Source organism: Leptosomus discolor, chromosome 3, assembly GCF_034619465.1.
Source record: "Leptosomus discolor isolate bLepDis1 chromosome 3, bLepDis1.hap2, whole genome shotgun sequence".
In the NCBI taxonomy this organism is placed as follows: Eukaryota; Metazoa; Chordata; class Aves; order Leptosomiformes; family Leptosomidae; genus Leptosomus; species Leptosomus discolor.
The window spans coordinates 27,035,792-27,050,291 of NC_141393.1; the positions used below are offsets into that span (position 1 = coordinate 27,035,792).

The 14,500-nt window shown below is 55.5% G+C and overlaps 1 protein-coding gene across 1 annotated transcript; it reads right to left on the reverse strand.

Moving 5' to 3' along the window:
• Positions 1-1,326: 1,326 nt before the first annotated feature.
• Positions 1,327-7,447, reverse strand: VRTN (vertebrae development associated). Its single transcript, XM_086463372.1, has 2 exons — positions 7,419-7,447; positions 1,327-3,355 (listed from the first exon to the last, which is right to left on the reverse strand). The coding sequence occupies exons 1-2, from the start codon at positions 7,445-7,447 to the stop codon at positions 1,327-1,329; spliced, it is 2,058 nt and encodes a 685-aa protein (XP_086319498.1).
• Between the last annotated feature and the right edge of the window lie 7,053 nt (positions 7,448-14,500).

The window sequence follows — 14,500 nt, forward strand, 5'->3', positions numbered from 1 at the left end:
ACCCAACCTCAGGGTCTGATCTTATAGATGCAGGGCTCCAGAGGCTCTCCCCTCACATTTGTAGGGTGCTCTGACTCCCAGCAGCTTTGCAGGAAATAAAGAGCAGATACTGCAGTTGTGACCACACTCCTCAAGGATAGCAGCCAGCCCCAGACCCCCTACAGCTCAGTCCTGCACAGCCACTCTGACAGACACCCCACCAGGTCCCATGAAACAGAAGAGGTCCTTCACAAGAGCAGGTATTGAGGTGTGTGCAGGCTCTCCCCACCCACAAGCTAGTTTTAGAAGCAGACATGGAGGGGAAAGCCTTGCCCAGAAATCATAAAAGCAAGACTAAGAAACTGCACAGGACTACAAGCGGAAGAGTCTTTATTGTTTTGGTTTCTTACAAGTGAGATATATGCATCTAGGCTTGCTGCAAGGAGACACTCACATTGCATTCAGCTTGCAGCACAGCACAGGGGACACTGGGCACAAAAGGTTCAGTCTCTCTGCATTCTCCCAGGCACCAGGGAAGAGAGACCCTAGGAAATTAAGGCAGCAGCCAGCTGTGAGAGAGTAAAGGATTGTGTGAAAAGTTATTGCTACAAGACCAGAAAGGTCAGGGACAGCTTCTCCAGAGCCTGCAAAGGACACCAGCTCCTAGCTTAGTGTTCCCAGCAGTCAGACTACAGTGGGGACACAAACAAGTCCCCTCCTTTACCAGCCTCTGCTCCCTCTAGGGAAGATCAGGGCAGCCAGAGGCAGGTATTAAAAGCCAGAAAGCCAAGGTGGCATCAGTGCTGATGAAATGAAGCTTTTATTCTCTTTAGCTGTGAAGAGCCAAGATCAAAGATGCTCCTCCCATAAAGCTGAGCACTCCACAAGCCCCTCCTCACCTGCAGCTGAGCCAGCACTGATCTGCTCACCAAGGGGATGCTGGGCACCTCCACAGTCATCCTGTATATCCACATTACTCACTCAAGCAAGTGCCCAGAGCAGAGAAACCTTCACAACCTCCACCTCAAGAGGTCCAGCAGCATTGCATGATGCTGACATGGTACTCCCTCACTTGCTTACCCTCCAAGCAAAGACAGCAACCCCCTGGCCCCTCCCATTTGGGGCTGCTCAGTGCCTTCTTCCACTCCGCCTGTCTCCGGGAACAGGCACTGCACAGACACTCCCATACCCGATTGAACCACACAGAAAAGAAAGCCAGAGACTAGGAACAAAACAAAACCAAACCTGAACAAAAGTTAGAGCGGGGCCCCATCCCCGGCACCGCACCAGAGAGCCAGAGGGCATGTCAGCAGGGTAGCTGTGGCCAAGCCAGCTGGCAACTGGTGCTCAGGCATCCACAAGCGTCAGCCCATCGTGCAGGGCACGCTTCCACATGTAATAAGTGGAACGTGCTGTGAGTGGGAAGCGGGCACTGAACTCCTTGTAGGTGGGGAAGGTCTTCGACTCAAAGCGCTGCTGCAGGAACAGCTTGGCCTGTGCCTTGAACTGGGCAGTGGCGATCACATCCATCACGAACATCTGGCTGTTGGCTCTCTCTGACACAGCATAGCCCGAAATGGTGGCATTGTATGGTGCAGCTGGCGCTGGCTTGTTCAGCTGCTTGGCTCCTCCCTCCATGTGGCACTGGGTCTTGAGGCCCGGCTCCACTCTTGGAGGTGCCAGGGAAGCCACTTGGTTTAACGGCTGGCTGGAGCTGGTCCAGGACAGGCGATGCTGCCCATGTGCCTGGCCATTGCCCTTCCAAAACCAGTAGGCTGTGGAGGAGAGAGACTGATAGCGCAGGCGGTACTTGTAGAATGGCAGTCGCCATTGCTGGACCTGCCTTTTGGCCACATCTCGCAGCTGCTTTCTCCAGCACAGTGAGGGCTTGAGCTGCAGGAGACTCCTGGGTGCTGGCCGGTCTCCGTTCAGCCTCTTCCTAACAGGCACACTGCTTGGCTTCAACTGCAGGAACGGCTTTTCTATCACTAGAGGTTTCTGGTTATCCAAGGGAGACTGGGGGGGTTTGAAGTTGGGGTTCTCCTTGATTGCTTTTCTTCGCCAGTTGTAGTAAGTGGACCTGGAGATGCCAGGGAAGCTGCGCTTGAAGCACCTGTAAGGCACCAGAGTGTTCATGGAAATGCATTTCTCCAGGTAGGATTTGGCTCCTTGCATGAAGATTCCTGCTTGGATGGGGTCTAGGGAAGGACTTGGGGATCTTAAGCTCCCCCCTGAATTTGCTGGCTCATCCACATCAGCCTTTTTTGGGACATCCTTGTGAAGCTCCTGCAACCCATGGGCCTCAGCCAGAGCAGAGGCATCACCATTGACCATGCTCTGCATCTCATGCTTCCAGGCATAGTACGTGGATCGGGAGATTTCTGGAAACATTTGTCGGAAGTGCTGGAGGGGGATTATGTTGCCCTCCTGAAAGCAGGACTGGAGGAAGTGTTTAGCTGCAAACCTGGCAGCTGCTTTCTGCCGGTGTTCACGAGACTGGCGCTTCCAACGGTAGAAGGTGCTCTTGGTAATGCTGTACCGGTCACGCAGGTTGGAGTAAGTCAGCTGGGGGTCACTGTTCAGCAGCTCAAGGGTCTTCATGGGCTGGACAGGAGGCTCTGGTGAAGACATTGTGGGTTCTACCTCCTCCAGGCCAACCACGGCCACAAAGTACTGTGCTTTGAAGACCTGCCGGGAGAGCTGCTGCCCTGACCACATGATGTGGAGCGTGGAGGTTCGTGGGCCACACTTCCTGGGCCGGATGAGACGGTTGAAATATGGCCGTATCTTCAAGTTGCTCATGGGGTAGATGGAGTAGATGTTACACTGCAGTACTGAGGCAAGGGCATAGACGTGCCACATGTTGGCAAAGGTGCCAGGAAAACAGGTAGCTTTGATATCAGCATCGAAGATGGCCTCCAGGATAGCCATGGGGAGGCTGGTCATCTCTGGGGTCTCCTCAGTGCAGAGGGAGTAGCGGGCAGCCTGCAGCATCACCTTGGAGTCAATCATACCATTCAAGTAGTATTGCTTGTGCAGCAGCATCTCCACTACTGTACGCACCTGCAGCTCCAGGCTGAGGCTGGGGTTGCCCCAGAGCAGCACACTGGCAGCCTCAAAGAGGCGGTTCCCCTCGCCTTTGCAAACCAGAGGCAGCATGTTACTTGGGGCATCCTCAGGATAGAGGCTCCTGGCTACCCGGTCAACCTCCAGCTCCTCCTGGAACTGCCTCCCACAATAGCCAGGTAGGGAAAAAGATGACAGGGTCCTCTCTGCCTCCAGCGCGGCACTAGTAAGGCCCTCCAGACCAAAGCATTCAGTGGCTTCCTGCAGCTCCTGCAGCACAGACTGCACCAGCTGGTGCCGCTGGATCATCCTGAAAGACAGCAAAAAGAAAGAAGTCACCAGAGATGAAGGCAGCACACACTCCAGACTGTCAGGGTCCTGGCCTCCAGGTCCAGCTCTTCCCCAAAGGACAGGATGGGGGAAAAGGGTAAAGGAAAGGCCACTGCTCACCCCTCCACCCGCACTCCCAAGGACAAAGCAGGAAGCCTGGTCCCCACAGGCAGACCCGGGACAGGGACATGGGCTCGGCTTGCTCTCCAGTGACCTCCTGTGGGCAGCACACAGCCTCCAGAGACACTTGTCTAGGTGAAACTAAGGAGTGACTGCATGCATCGGGGTGTGAAACCAGGTCACCTCCTACCTCTACACCCCGGCTTTGCACCCAGCCTCACCCCTACACCCGTATCTCCCACCAGTAGCTCCATCTCTTTCATTTTACCACCCTGCTACCAGCACCCTACGAAAGCCTGAAGGGGAAACATTTGTCACCTATGCAGGAAGAGACCTGCGACAGAGCAACACTACACAGGGGCATAGAGGGACCTGGCTCAAGGTGTTTGGCCCAACAGAAGAAGGGGCAAGCAGCTTGCCCCCTCCCTCAGAGCAAAGCACTGCAGCTGCACCCGCTGCATGCACCAAAAATGGCTGTCACAGAACCTGGGACAGGAAGAGCAAGAGCCAGCCCAAGCCACAGTTACTGCTGCCTGAACTGACACTAGATGTCACTTGCTGCTCAGCAGACACAGATCACCAGCCAAGGAGAAGTCACAAAAGGTCGGCTTCTCCTAGACAAGATACCAGGCAGGAGGCAACCCAAAAGTGCAGACAGAGCATGAGCACTAGATGGATAGTTCAGAAGCTTGAGCCTGTCCCGAGCCTGTCCCAGTCCTGTCCTCCCTCCCTCCCTTCACTCACCAGTTCCACTCAGGCAATCCAAAGGGTTAGACCCACATCCCCCCCACCTTTATCAACTTTTGACACCTACATGGCTCTGCTTCCACCATTCCAGGAGCTTTCATGACTGCATGGTCCTTACCCCACAATACATCTCCATCAACGCAACCTTCTTCAGCACCTTTTCACCACCAGCCAGCTCAGGTCCCTCACACCAGCCAGCCCAGTTTCTCCCTCTTGAACCAACTTTCTCCCAGAGACCACAACACTCCACTCAGACAGAAAGCCCAATCTCCTCTATTTTCTAAGGCTCATTTACATGCCACCCTTGACATATAGGGCATCACTTTGCAGTCTACTTAATTCACATCCCAGCAGGAGCCCACCTTCTCAAAACACTTCACAGGTATCACTATGCACTCACAGCTCTGTAGGGAGATGGGGAAACAGCAGAGCCAGGCAAGAAAAGCAGCAGCTCTGCAGTAAAGCAGATGTCCTGCCTGACCTCTCACAGTTCTCAGCCCTGCTGCAGATAAGGTTATTATTGCCATAGCATCTACAACCTCTGGCCATGACCAAACAGCAAATAAAATGAGGTGCCACAGAATCACACAGCCACATCTAGGCTTCTTCACCACAGTGAGCCTCTGTACTGCTGCTCCTTGCCTTTAATCAGGCCACAGCTAATCACCAAATCAACTCCCTTCCCCTGCTCCAGACTCCTTCAGGGTCTCCTGCGTGTAGGCAGCCAGGGCCTTCTTACAGCTATTCCCACAGCTGTGGGGCATCACGTATCAGAGACAATAAACACAAAAGAATGCACACAACTGTGAAGCAGGGGAGATAAACTTGTCCTAAAATCTTGGTCTGAGCAAGTATAAGGTTGTCACTTTGGGTCAGGTCTAGTATTGTTGTTCTGGAAGTCTGTAGAAATTTATAGAAGTTTTGACTAAGACCATGGTGAACAACACGTGCTCAAGGAGCTGAAGCAAAGGCATCCCTCAGATGTTCTCCATGGCCTGCCAAACCACCTCAGGGCTGTCCACCTCCCCCTGTAGCAGCCGCCACAGCCCCTTTTATCCCACGCAGCCCAGCTGAGCACTCACCTGCCAGTAGAGCCAGGAAAGGCAAGACAAGCTTTTCCCCTGGAGGGGGCGAGTAGCTCACACAGGCTAGGGAGCATCAGCAACAACCCTGGTCTTTATGGCCTAGTGGGCATTTCCTACCCCCTTATAGCTTGGAGGGGTGGGGAGAAAGGTCCAGAAGGAGGCAAAGGATTTAATCTTTTCTCTCAGCGCTAACCCCACCGTCTCAATGTCACTGCCAGCTCCTGTGGCTCAGAGCAACAGGACTACAAAAGCAATCCTAAGACAAAACTTGCAGCTAAAGCAGCACAGATGAGCTCCTGGGGCAGGGTTGAGAAGGGCTTGGAGGTCAGCTAGAAGCAGAGGTCAGCCAAGCCAAGCGCTTGAGCTCATCACCAGATGAAACCCAGCAGCTCTCAACACAGTAGACCTGCTGCAAAGGGAACATTTTTCCTGCACAGCCCGGTGAAGCCAGCTGAACACGATGGACAAGTGCTCCCTAAACCACCTCAGCACCGAGAGTCGACCAAAGGAGCTTTTCACCACTGATAAAAGAGGCTTTACCTAACCTGGCCACTTTTGCATTGTAACAGATAAGCAAGCACTTGCAGATCACGTTCCCTCACCTAAACTGATGGGCTGGTGGCATCCAGTAGTGCAAGTTCCCCGAGCCAGCCCCAAAAATGCTCCCGCCAGCACGAATCCAAGAGACCTCGGCCTCTGCCGCCCTGCTCAGGAACACTAGCAACTTGCAGGAGCAGGGGCACCCACGCACCCCAGCCCTGCTGGGTTAGGTGTCTCTCTTCCCAGCCCCAGCTGCAGGCTCAGGCCACCCTGGCAGCAAAGGCTCTCATTTGAGAAGGGGAGGTTTGAACCACCTTAACGGATCAACAGAAGCCGTAATCTCAAGGAGCTGTCTAGGCTAGAAATACCACATTAGAAATCCCAGGGGGCTTGGGGGCAGCACCGGCAGCCCAGGCAGCAGGAGAAGCCTGCTCCATCTGCCAGCACCCGCATCTCCACTGAAGCCCAGAAATGTAGCAACGCTCGCCTGGAAAGAGAGAAAAGCCGCAGACCCACTTTAACCTAGGCCGAAGCGCGGCAGCTGCGCCTGGTTTCAGCCGTCCCCGGCACTGACAGACGCCTCCAGCCCCGTCCACCCGTGAGCGCGCACCCGCGGCCGCCCCACGGGTGCTCACGCCCCTCCCGAACGCGGCGGAGGCGGCTCCATGCAGCCGCCCCCGGGACGGGGCCAGCCCTGAGCGCCGGGTGGGAGCCCGGGCGGCCGCTCCTCTTGCCCGGGAGACAAAGGGACGAACAGCCCCGGGGCGGGGGAGAGGTCGCCGGTGCCCGGGCAGCCGCCGAGCAGGGACCGAGGGCAGGGCGGGACGGGGCGCGCGCCCGCCCGCCGGGGAAGGTGCCCGCCGCGGCGGGGCAGCCCGCGGGGTCAGGGTTAGAGAGGAACCGGACGGCGGGGAGCCGCAGCCCCGACGGCGCCCAACCCGGCTCCACACTCACCTGGCTCCGCGGGTCGGGTCGCGCCCCGCCCGCACCCTGGGCCGCCCCGCACCTTTAAGGGCGGGGGCAGGAAGCGGCGCGGACCCGCCGACGCCCCGGTGCCAGCCCCGCGGTGACCCTCGGGAACGGGCGGCAGCGTGCGGCGCCGGGCCGAGCCGGGCCGGGCCGGGCCGCCCCTCCCCGCCTGCCCCCTCCCTCCCCTCCCCCGCCAGGAAGCGGGCCATCCCCGCGGCCCCGGCCCAGATGAAAGCGGAGCGGGCCGGGGGTCACTTCCAAAGCTAAAGTGATAATGGCCATTGTCCCGCCGCCGCCGCCGCCCTTAAAGGGCCCGCCGCCTCCCGCCGCCCTGCCCCGCTACGCCCCGGTGCTCCCCGGCACCCCGCCGCCCCACAGTGTTCTCCTGCCCCACGGCCCGCCCCTGGCCTGCAGCCCCACGGCGGACGACGGAGCCCACTGGGGCTGCGGGGTGGGAGCTGTGTGCCCGCATGGGGCACCCCTCATGTCCCATGGGGAGCAGGCAGGTCCCGAGTGGGTGTCACTGCAGCCCACGGAGTTGGCGCTGCCCGTGTGCAAACCTGCTCCCTTCTCTCTGCTCGCTCCTGCCCAGACCATGGTCCTTCCTCCATGCTGCTAGCTAGGAGAGAGTTACCCTTGCCTCTCCTCTCCCTAAGCGGTGCCCACCCGCCCCCTGGCAAGGCAAGGCTGGTGGGACCCCCAGGCTCGTAGGGCTGACAAAGCTCAGCTGTGCTGCCCTTCAAAACCTTCTCATCCGCAGGAAGCACCTGAATGATGGCAGCCTTTTCCCTGCCCTTGGCTCTGGGCAGCCTCCTGGACAGGCTTACATCTGCCTGCCTGGCGTGGCCTCCAAGGCACGGCTGGGCCCTTGGTGGAGCAGCCTTCCTCCCCGCTGTCTCTGCCCCGCTGCCTCCCCAGCCTAATCTCAGGGCTGAGGTTCCACTCCTTAACTCCCGCTCACACAATGGGTTCATCCCATCTCTCAGGCATCACGTGAGGCTGTGCAAACAGCCCGCACACCAGGCACCTCGCTCCAGCATCACTAAGCTGCCAACACCAGCTCCATCCAATGTCCTCTTCACAAGTCCAGAACCCCTAGAGCTTCCTCCAGGACCCATCTCATCCCAAGCTACACCACCCCAAAATGGGTCCCCCAGGAGCCCATCTGCTCTTGAGTGTGAGGGCTGGGTGCATTTTAAAGACAAAGGGCATACAGGGAAGAAAGAGTTGGGCTCTTGACCATATGGTCTTGGTGCTTCATGTTCCCTGTGTTGTGTAGCTCTGGTTGCAGGCAGCACCTGGTTTCTTCTCCCCAGCCTACTCTTGGAGACCAGCCTGAGAACCACCATAGCCCCACCACCCAGTGAGGGGCACAAAGTAACTCCCGATGTCAGAGATGGAAAGGGCTTCTTTCCCCGCATGCCACCACCTGTGGGGAACCTCACCGTGGCACTCATTTCTGCTGCAGCATTTGGCGACAAGAGAGCAGGAAGGCCCGTGGAGACACCACATATGGAATTCTTGTGCAATTCGAGAAGAAAACTAAACACAAACCTTTCAAAGAGGGGAAATGCACCCAGCTCCCTCTCCTGCTGCCCTCCCTTCCACTTTAGTCTGGGAGCAAGCATTGCAGCACACATCAAGGCACACCTTCACTGCTATGCGTCTTACCTCCCCCAGAAGCACATACCCCAGAGCATTTTTTCCCACTTCTCTTGTCTCACATCTGAGCCCAGGAGGCAGGGGAGGCAGGGTGAGGAGGGTTTGACAGGAGGAATGGGCTCCCTGGAAGCTGTGGACTGGCTGCTTGTGAGTCCTCCCAGTCTCAGCTAGGAGCCACCACCCGAGCTGACACTGAACCCCGTCCTTCCGTGATCACAGGGGTCACTCCCACTGGACACAGAAAAGCTACAGCGCAAGGAAGAGAAACCTCAACCATCCCCCGGTGAGCTTTTTCCCCCCTCAGGCAAATTTTGTATCTCCAAAGCCAGCTCCACTCTCACTATCAACCTGGCCAGTCCTGGATCTTTTCCCCAGCAGACTGGTGTTCACATCCACAGCTGCTGAGCTCCCCTTCTCATCCTTCAGCCTTTTAACTTCTTTGGTTGCAAATGCAAAGCGGTGCTCACAGGGCAGTGAGACACTGGTAAATGCCGGAGTCAGCAGGGTCAGTGATTAACATAGGAGCTGGAAAACACACAAAGAGACAGCCTGGGCAGTTCTGTTATGCAGATGACTGCACACACCGGCTTCCAGCATATAAACAAGTAGTTAGCATTTTTCTGTCCCTTGGAGGAGTTCGGTGGGGGACCAGAGTGCTCCCTGATTTGGTGCAGGATGCTTCAGCATGACAGTAGGCCATGGAGACCTTTGCAATTTAGCTCTGGTTGCCAGAAGCTTTTCTGCCTGTTGTGCTTTAACCTGCCTGCTGCAGCACATCCTCTTTCAGATAAGGCCCAGAGCAAAGGTGCAGCGATGTCCAGCTGTGCCACCATGGGTATCAGGGCACTGTGTTTCCAGCCGCGCTGGAAGGTGGGTTTTACTGCTCCAAGTTTGGGCATGGAGTCCTGTCCCAGGTCAAGAGCAACCTCCATGTTCAGCAGATAAAATTCTCGTTGGTTTGAACCTCATGAGAAAGGGTATCCCAAGGACTTGGTGCTGAGTTCTTGTATAAGGTAGGGCTTCCTCTGGCTCTGTCACTGGAATGTGACAATCCTGACAGTGCCGCACATGGGGACAACATTCAAACAATCAGTTACCCTCCACCCCCTGCCAGCAGGAAACCTCCCGAATCCCACCTTCACTCCCACCTAGGGGACCTCCAGGACTGGAGGGAGTCAGAGCACCCTACCCACTGCAGTGCTGTCCATGGCTGGACCAGAGGAGACCATTCAAATAGGATAGGATATGGCCGAAACACGTGGGACAACAAAATGCCATTCAGGGCAGGTCAGACTGTGGACCAGTTGCCAAAACCACCTCTGGAACTGGAACAGGTTGACTCAAAACATTTTATGATCCATCTGTGATCTATAAATGAGATGAATTGACATGTCCAGCCCCTTAAAGCCATTGCCAGTGCCTTGGCTTCTGTTTTTCCATCCTTCTCTGTCCAGAGCACTTCAGAGTCTAAACCCAAGTGCTGTCATCCCTCTGGGGAGTCAGGATAGCTGGGACTGCTGAGGGGCTAGCAGGACTGAGAGCATGGGGGCTTCCAGTCTTAAGTGTCTGCTGTCTTGGCTGGGTTTCTCCCCTGTGCCTGGCATTGCTCCATGAGGAAAGAGCACTGAGCAGAGCTTGCAGCCTGAGTTGGCAACAGAAATAGGGTTTCTGCAGCTATAGTTTGCCCACCAGTCTTTGGCAGAAGGAAGGTCAAGTGGTTCTGGTGCGACTATGCCCAACAGGGACCTGGAAAACACAGAGTCTGCCCCAATTTTTGAAGTAACTTGTTCAAACTGAATGACAGAAGTCCTGTTTTGGAGTTCACATTGTCCGATATTTCTCAATCCCAGCTCTGAAATCATCTCTGAACCCACATGCTCATGTCTGTGCTGGAGCCCTTAAAGGGATGCTCAGATAGACAGACTGCTGGGTTCTGCTGCAGAGAGGTCCTGTGAGGCACCCTCCCGTCTGTGCATACTCTGGGATGATGCTGGACACCAGCAGACAAACGGTTTTGTTCAGTTCTGCTAACATCACACTGAGAGGGAGAGTGAGAAACTACAGAGAGTTTTCAGCCAGGAGCAAAGGAGCTGGAGTGATTGAATTATAGGAGATGATGTGAGGAGCAAAATCTATTTAGTGGAGCTGACGTGAGAACAGGTGGGCAGGGACATCTGAGTGCATCAACCTCAGTGAGCAAGAGCAGTTAGCAGGGGTGACTTCAGCTGTGTGACTGAGGACAGAGGGACAGCATAGAGTGCAGAAGAATGTGGCCTGAACCTCAAGACAGCTTGGCAGCAAGGCCCAGCCAGGAGTTTTATCTCCCAAGGGAAGCGGGGAGCTGGCCTGGGCACTAGGTCCCATCTTGGACAAGAGACCGGAGGCCCCTAAGGCTCTCCGACACCCCATCGCCCTTTTCCTCTGCAGTGACTCAGAGCTTGGGGTCATTCCCCTTCCTCCAGTACCCCTCAGTGCCACCTCCTTCCCATCCCATCCTATAGAGAATGCCCAGGGCCCCCATTGCTGTTCTCCTCTCTTGGACTTAAGATCCCTCCTTGTGGGATCAGGGGACCTTAGTGCTGTCCACTGAAAGTCACCCAGAGTACCCTGTCCCTCTCCTGCTGCCTCCCAGTTCATCTTCTCAGTGATGTTCAGGACTGACCAGTCTAATGCACCGGGAGTGCACAGGAGAGCCAGGTCTGCCTGTCCCCTGCCCTGGAGTAGTGGAGCCCTGACAGTAGGTCTCATCTCTAATTCTCCTCTGCTCAGCTCAGGGCTCTTTCCCCCTCTGGCCTCTGTCCAGCTGAGCTCCCTCTTCCCGCTCTGTGAGATGGGAGGGAAGGTTTGAACTTGGTGCCAGCACCGTGCCCTTGCTCCCTGAGGATCCTGAGCACACGGGAGGGAATTAAACGTGAAGCACCAAGCGCAGGACCACAGCGCTGGGCAAGGAGCAGGAGTTGGCCACATCCTGGGGTCCTGGCCATAGGTGGGAGGGAACTGCAGGAGATTCAAAGTCAAGATCAAAGCGTTTCCCTCTGAAGCCCTAACACTCTCCCACTTGCACATAAAAGCACTCTGCCCTCAGCAGGCTCTCCGCTGGGGAGGGTGGGTGGAGGAGGGGGTTGCTTTCCCCCTCGCTTTTCCTGTGTTACTAATAACTCTTCCCAGAGGTGAAATGGTGAAAATCCTTCCACCCCTCCTCCCCCATGCCTGCTTCTTGCCCAGATCCAAAGAGCCCGAAGCCATTTCAATGACTGTGAGTTCACGGCAGACCTGGCCTGCTTTGGGGTGTTACCAGCTGATGCCAGCACGGGGAGATGCGGTGAGCAAAGCCTTTGAAGTGTACAGTAAAAAGACACTGTTAGAGGCAAAGCACGAGGAAGGAGGACTGAAAAGAAAGCAGAGCAGCTTGGCCCACAGGAGGGGGAAAGGCTAATTAAGGCACAGAGCATGGAGGAGGAAAAGGCAGAATCATTAAGATATCACAGCAGGAGCCCCTGATGCGGCTCCATGGATGTTTAAGCCACGCTGAGCCTGGCCTCTGCTGTTCGCTGCCCCTCAGTTCTCCATTCCCACCGTTCTCTTTGGGGTGGCACAGGAGTGTGGGGGACTCTATCAGTCAGTTCAAGTTGCTGATCCAGCTGAAAATTAATTGGTTTAGTTCATATCCTAATATAGACGGAGCTGAAACTCAGGATGGGAGTCTCCATTACCCCTTCCTTACTAAGGATCAGAGAGGGGGCTATAGCTTGCAGGTGGTCTCAAACTGAAGAAGCTGCAAGCTCCAGTGAGGACAGGCACATATGAAGAGGCTGGAGACTGGAAACATGAGCAGGAAATGGCGGATTCAGTTTTGGAAAGCCCGGGAAGGCAATATTCTTCTGGCAGCGCTTCATTACGCAACATCACGCAACCTGGCAGCATTAAGAAAGACCTGGGATGGGAAACCCGAGGGAAAGCAAGTTGCAGAGTCAAGGCTGCAGTTTTGTGTTTCTTTCGGTGGTCACGGCAGCTGCTGCTTGTTTCAGAGAGCACCCAGGGCCACTCACTCCCCAAAGGCACTGAAAGATGGGTTTGTCAGGCTGCTTCCTACATCCCAACTACAGGCCAGCAGGCAGAGAGGGACCACAGGGAAATGGCAGCCCAGGGGGGCAGCAAGGACTACCTAGAGGCAGGGGCTGGGAGGCCGGGAGCACGAGAGAATCTGGACAGGGGCTTCCCCCACCGGTCCCAAGCAGGGGGAAAATGCATCAGACAGCAGGCAGGGCAGGGTGGGGGCTGGGATGTTTCACACCTAGCAAGCAGGAGCAGATGGGGCTGGGGTTAAACACCACAAGGAATTAACTTGCACTGCCACAAGGAGCTGAGGACTTAGCAAGCCATGCTCAGCTCTCCTTTCCCTGGGTCCATGGCAGACTATTTAGTGATGAGTTAGCAATGCAGACAGGGTTTCTCTTGGGTCTGTAGCTAGTCAGGGAGCCGAGCTATGTCCCTGCAGTGTAAACAGAGCCATACAACCCTGCTCGAGTCGCGATTCCCCAGCCCTTTCCCAAGCCCTGCCCCCAGGCACACTCTGAAATGGCCATGGTGTTTGCTGGGGGAGAAATGTGAGAAGTAGAGCTGGAGTGCTGTAAAAGATGTAAATGTTTCTGTGCTGAGAGCAGCTCTGAGTGTCTAGGGCACTGCCTCGGCGGGGGGATGGCGAGGCACCGAGAAGGCGCTTCTCTTTTGTTCTTGATCTTGGCTGCCTTAGGAGGGGTCCCAGGAAAAATCCTGGAGCTGATTCCCTAAAGGGAGCTTACAGCATGTGCTTTATCGGGTGGTGGTCCTGGGGTGACAGAGACAGGACAAAGGGCAGGGAGGAGGAGGAGGTAGGAGGAAGGGTTTGGGATAGGCAGCTGTGGCCATCTCATCTCTGTCAGATCCCCTCACTCCCTTGGTGCTGGGAAGCCATTTCATCAGCAGAGAAGGGAAGGGGAAGAATATCTCCTCACCATAAGCTGGGTGAGGGAGCAAAGGAGTCAATTCAGTCCCAGTAACCACTGACAAGGTGACACACACAATTGCCACAGCTGCAAGACTGCACCGTGAGAGGATGTGACTGCCTAGGAGCAACCATCACCCAGGTCTGATGCAACAGCTGAGAAAAAACCCGATCCTTTTAACATAAAAATTAGTCATCGCTGAGGTCAGGTTTTCAGAGGGCTGATCTCTGCCCTCTGGAGCTTAACCTTTAGGTATGACTGATAGCATTGTGAATTCCAGCAGTAAAAGAGCTGAGAGAAGGTAGATGAGGGCAAGGAGAAAGGGACACTGCTTAGGGACAGGGCCATTTGCTGAGGAAACAGACCAATGCGTCTCCTTTCATCCCTGAGCACATATACTCTGATTTTGTGTTTTGAAGTGCCTGGACCCCTGATCAGGTAGCCGCAGAGCAAAGATGACGGACATGAGGATGAGGGAAGAAAAAGAGGGCTGGGAGGCAGGGAGCGGGCAGGAAAATGAAGCTACTTGGTGTATGGGAAGAGGGACCCACAAGGTATGTGCAGAAGCCCAAAAGCTCTGCAGAAGCAATGGCATCAACAGGATGGTAGATATGAGAGATCCACGAGGAAAGAAGGGACTCCAGCTCGTAGGATCTCTCATCTATCACCAGACTTGTCCAGAAATTTACTTGTGCTGCAACATTTCATAACCCAGAGTTTGTGTGACTACCCAAATCCGGAAAAAAAATTAGTTCGCTTCTGACTTGGGATCACTAAGAAGCTAGAGAGGGCCAATTCACTGACACCGTCCATGGCTGCTTTCTTGAAGTCCCTTATTATCCTCTGCCCAGGGTTTCACACTGCCCTGTTCCCGTTCATGCAGAAGAGCAGGGAGCACATGCTGCCATTCACCATCACGCTGGGGATTGCTGCCTTATCCTGAGGTCCCAGCTTGAGAAATCCCCCACAGACAGTGGCCAGCACAAATTGTACAAAACTTCACTGCCCACCCTAATA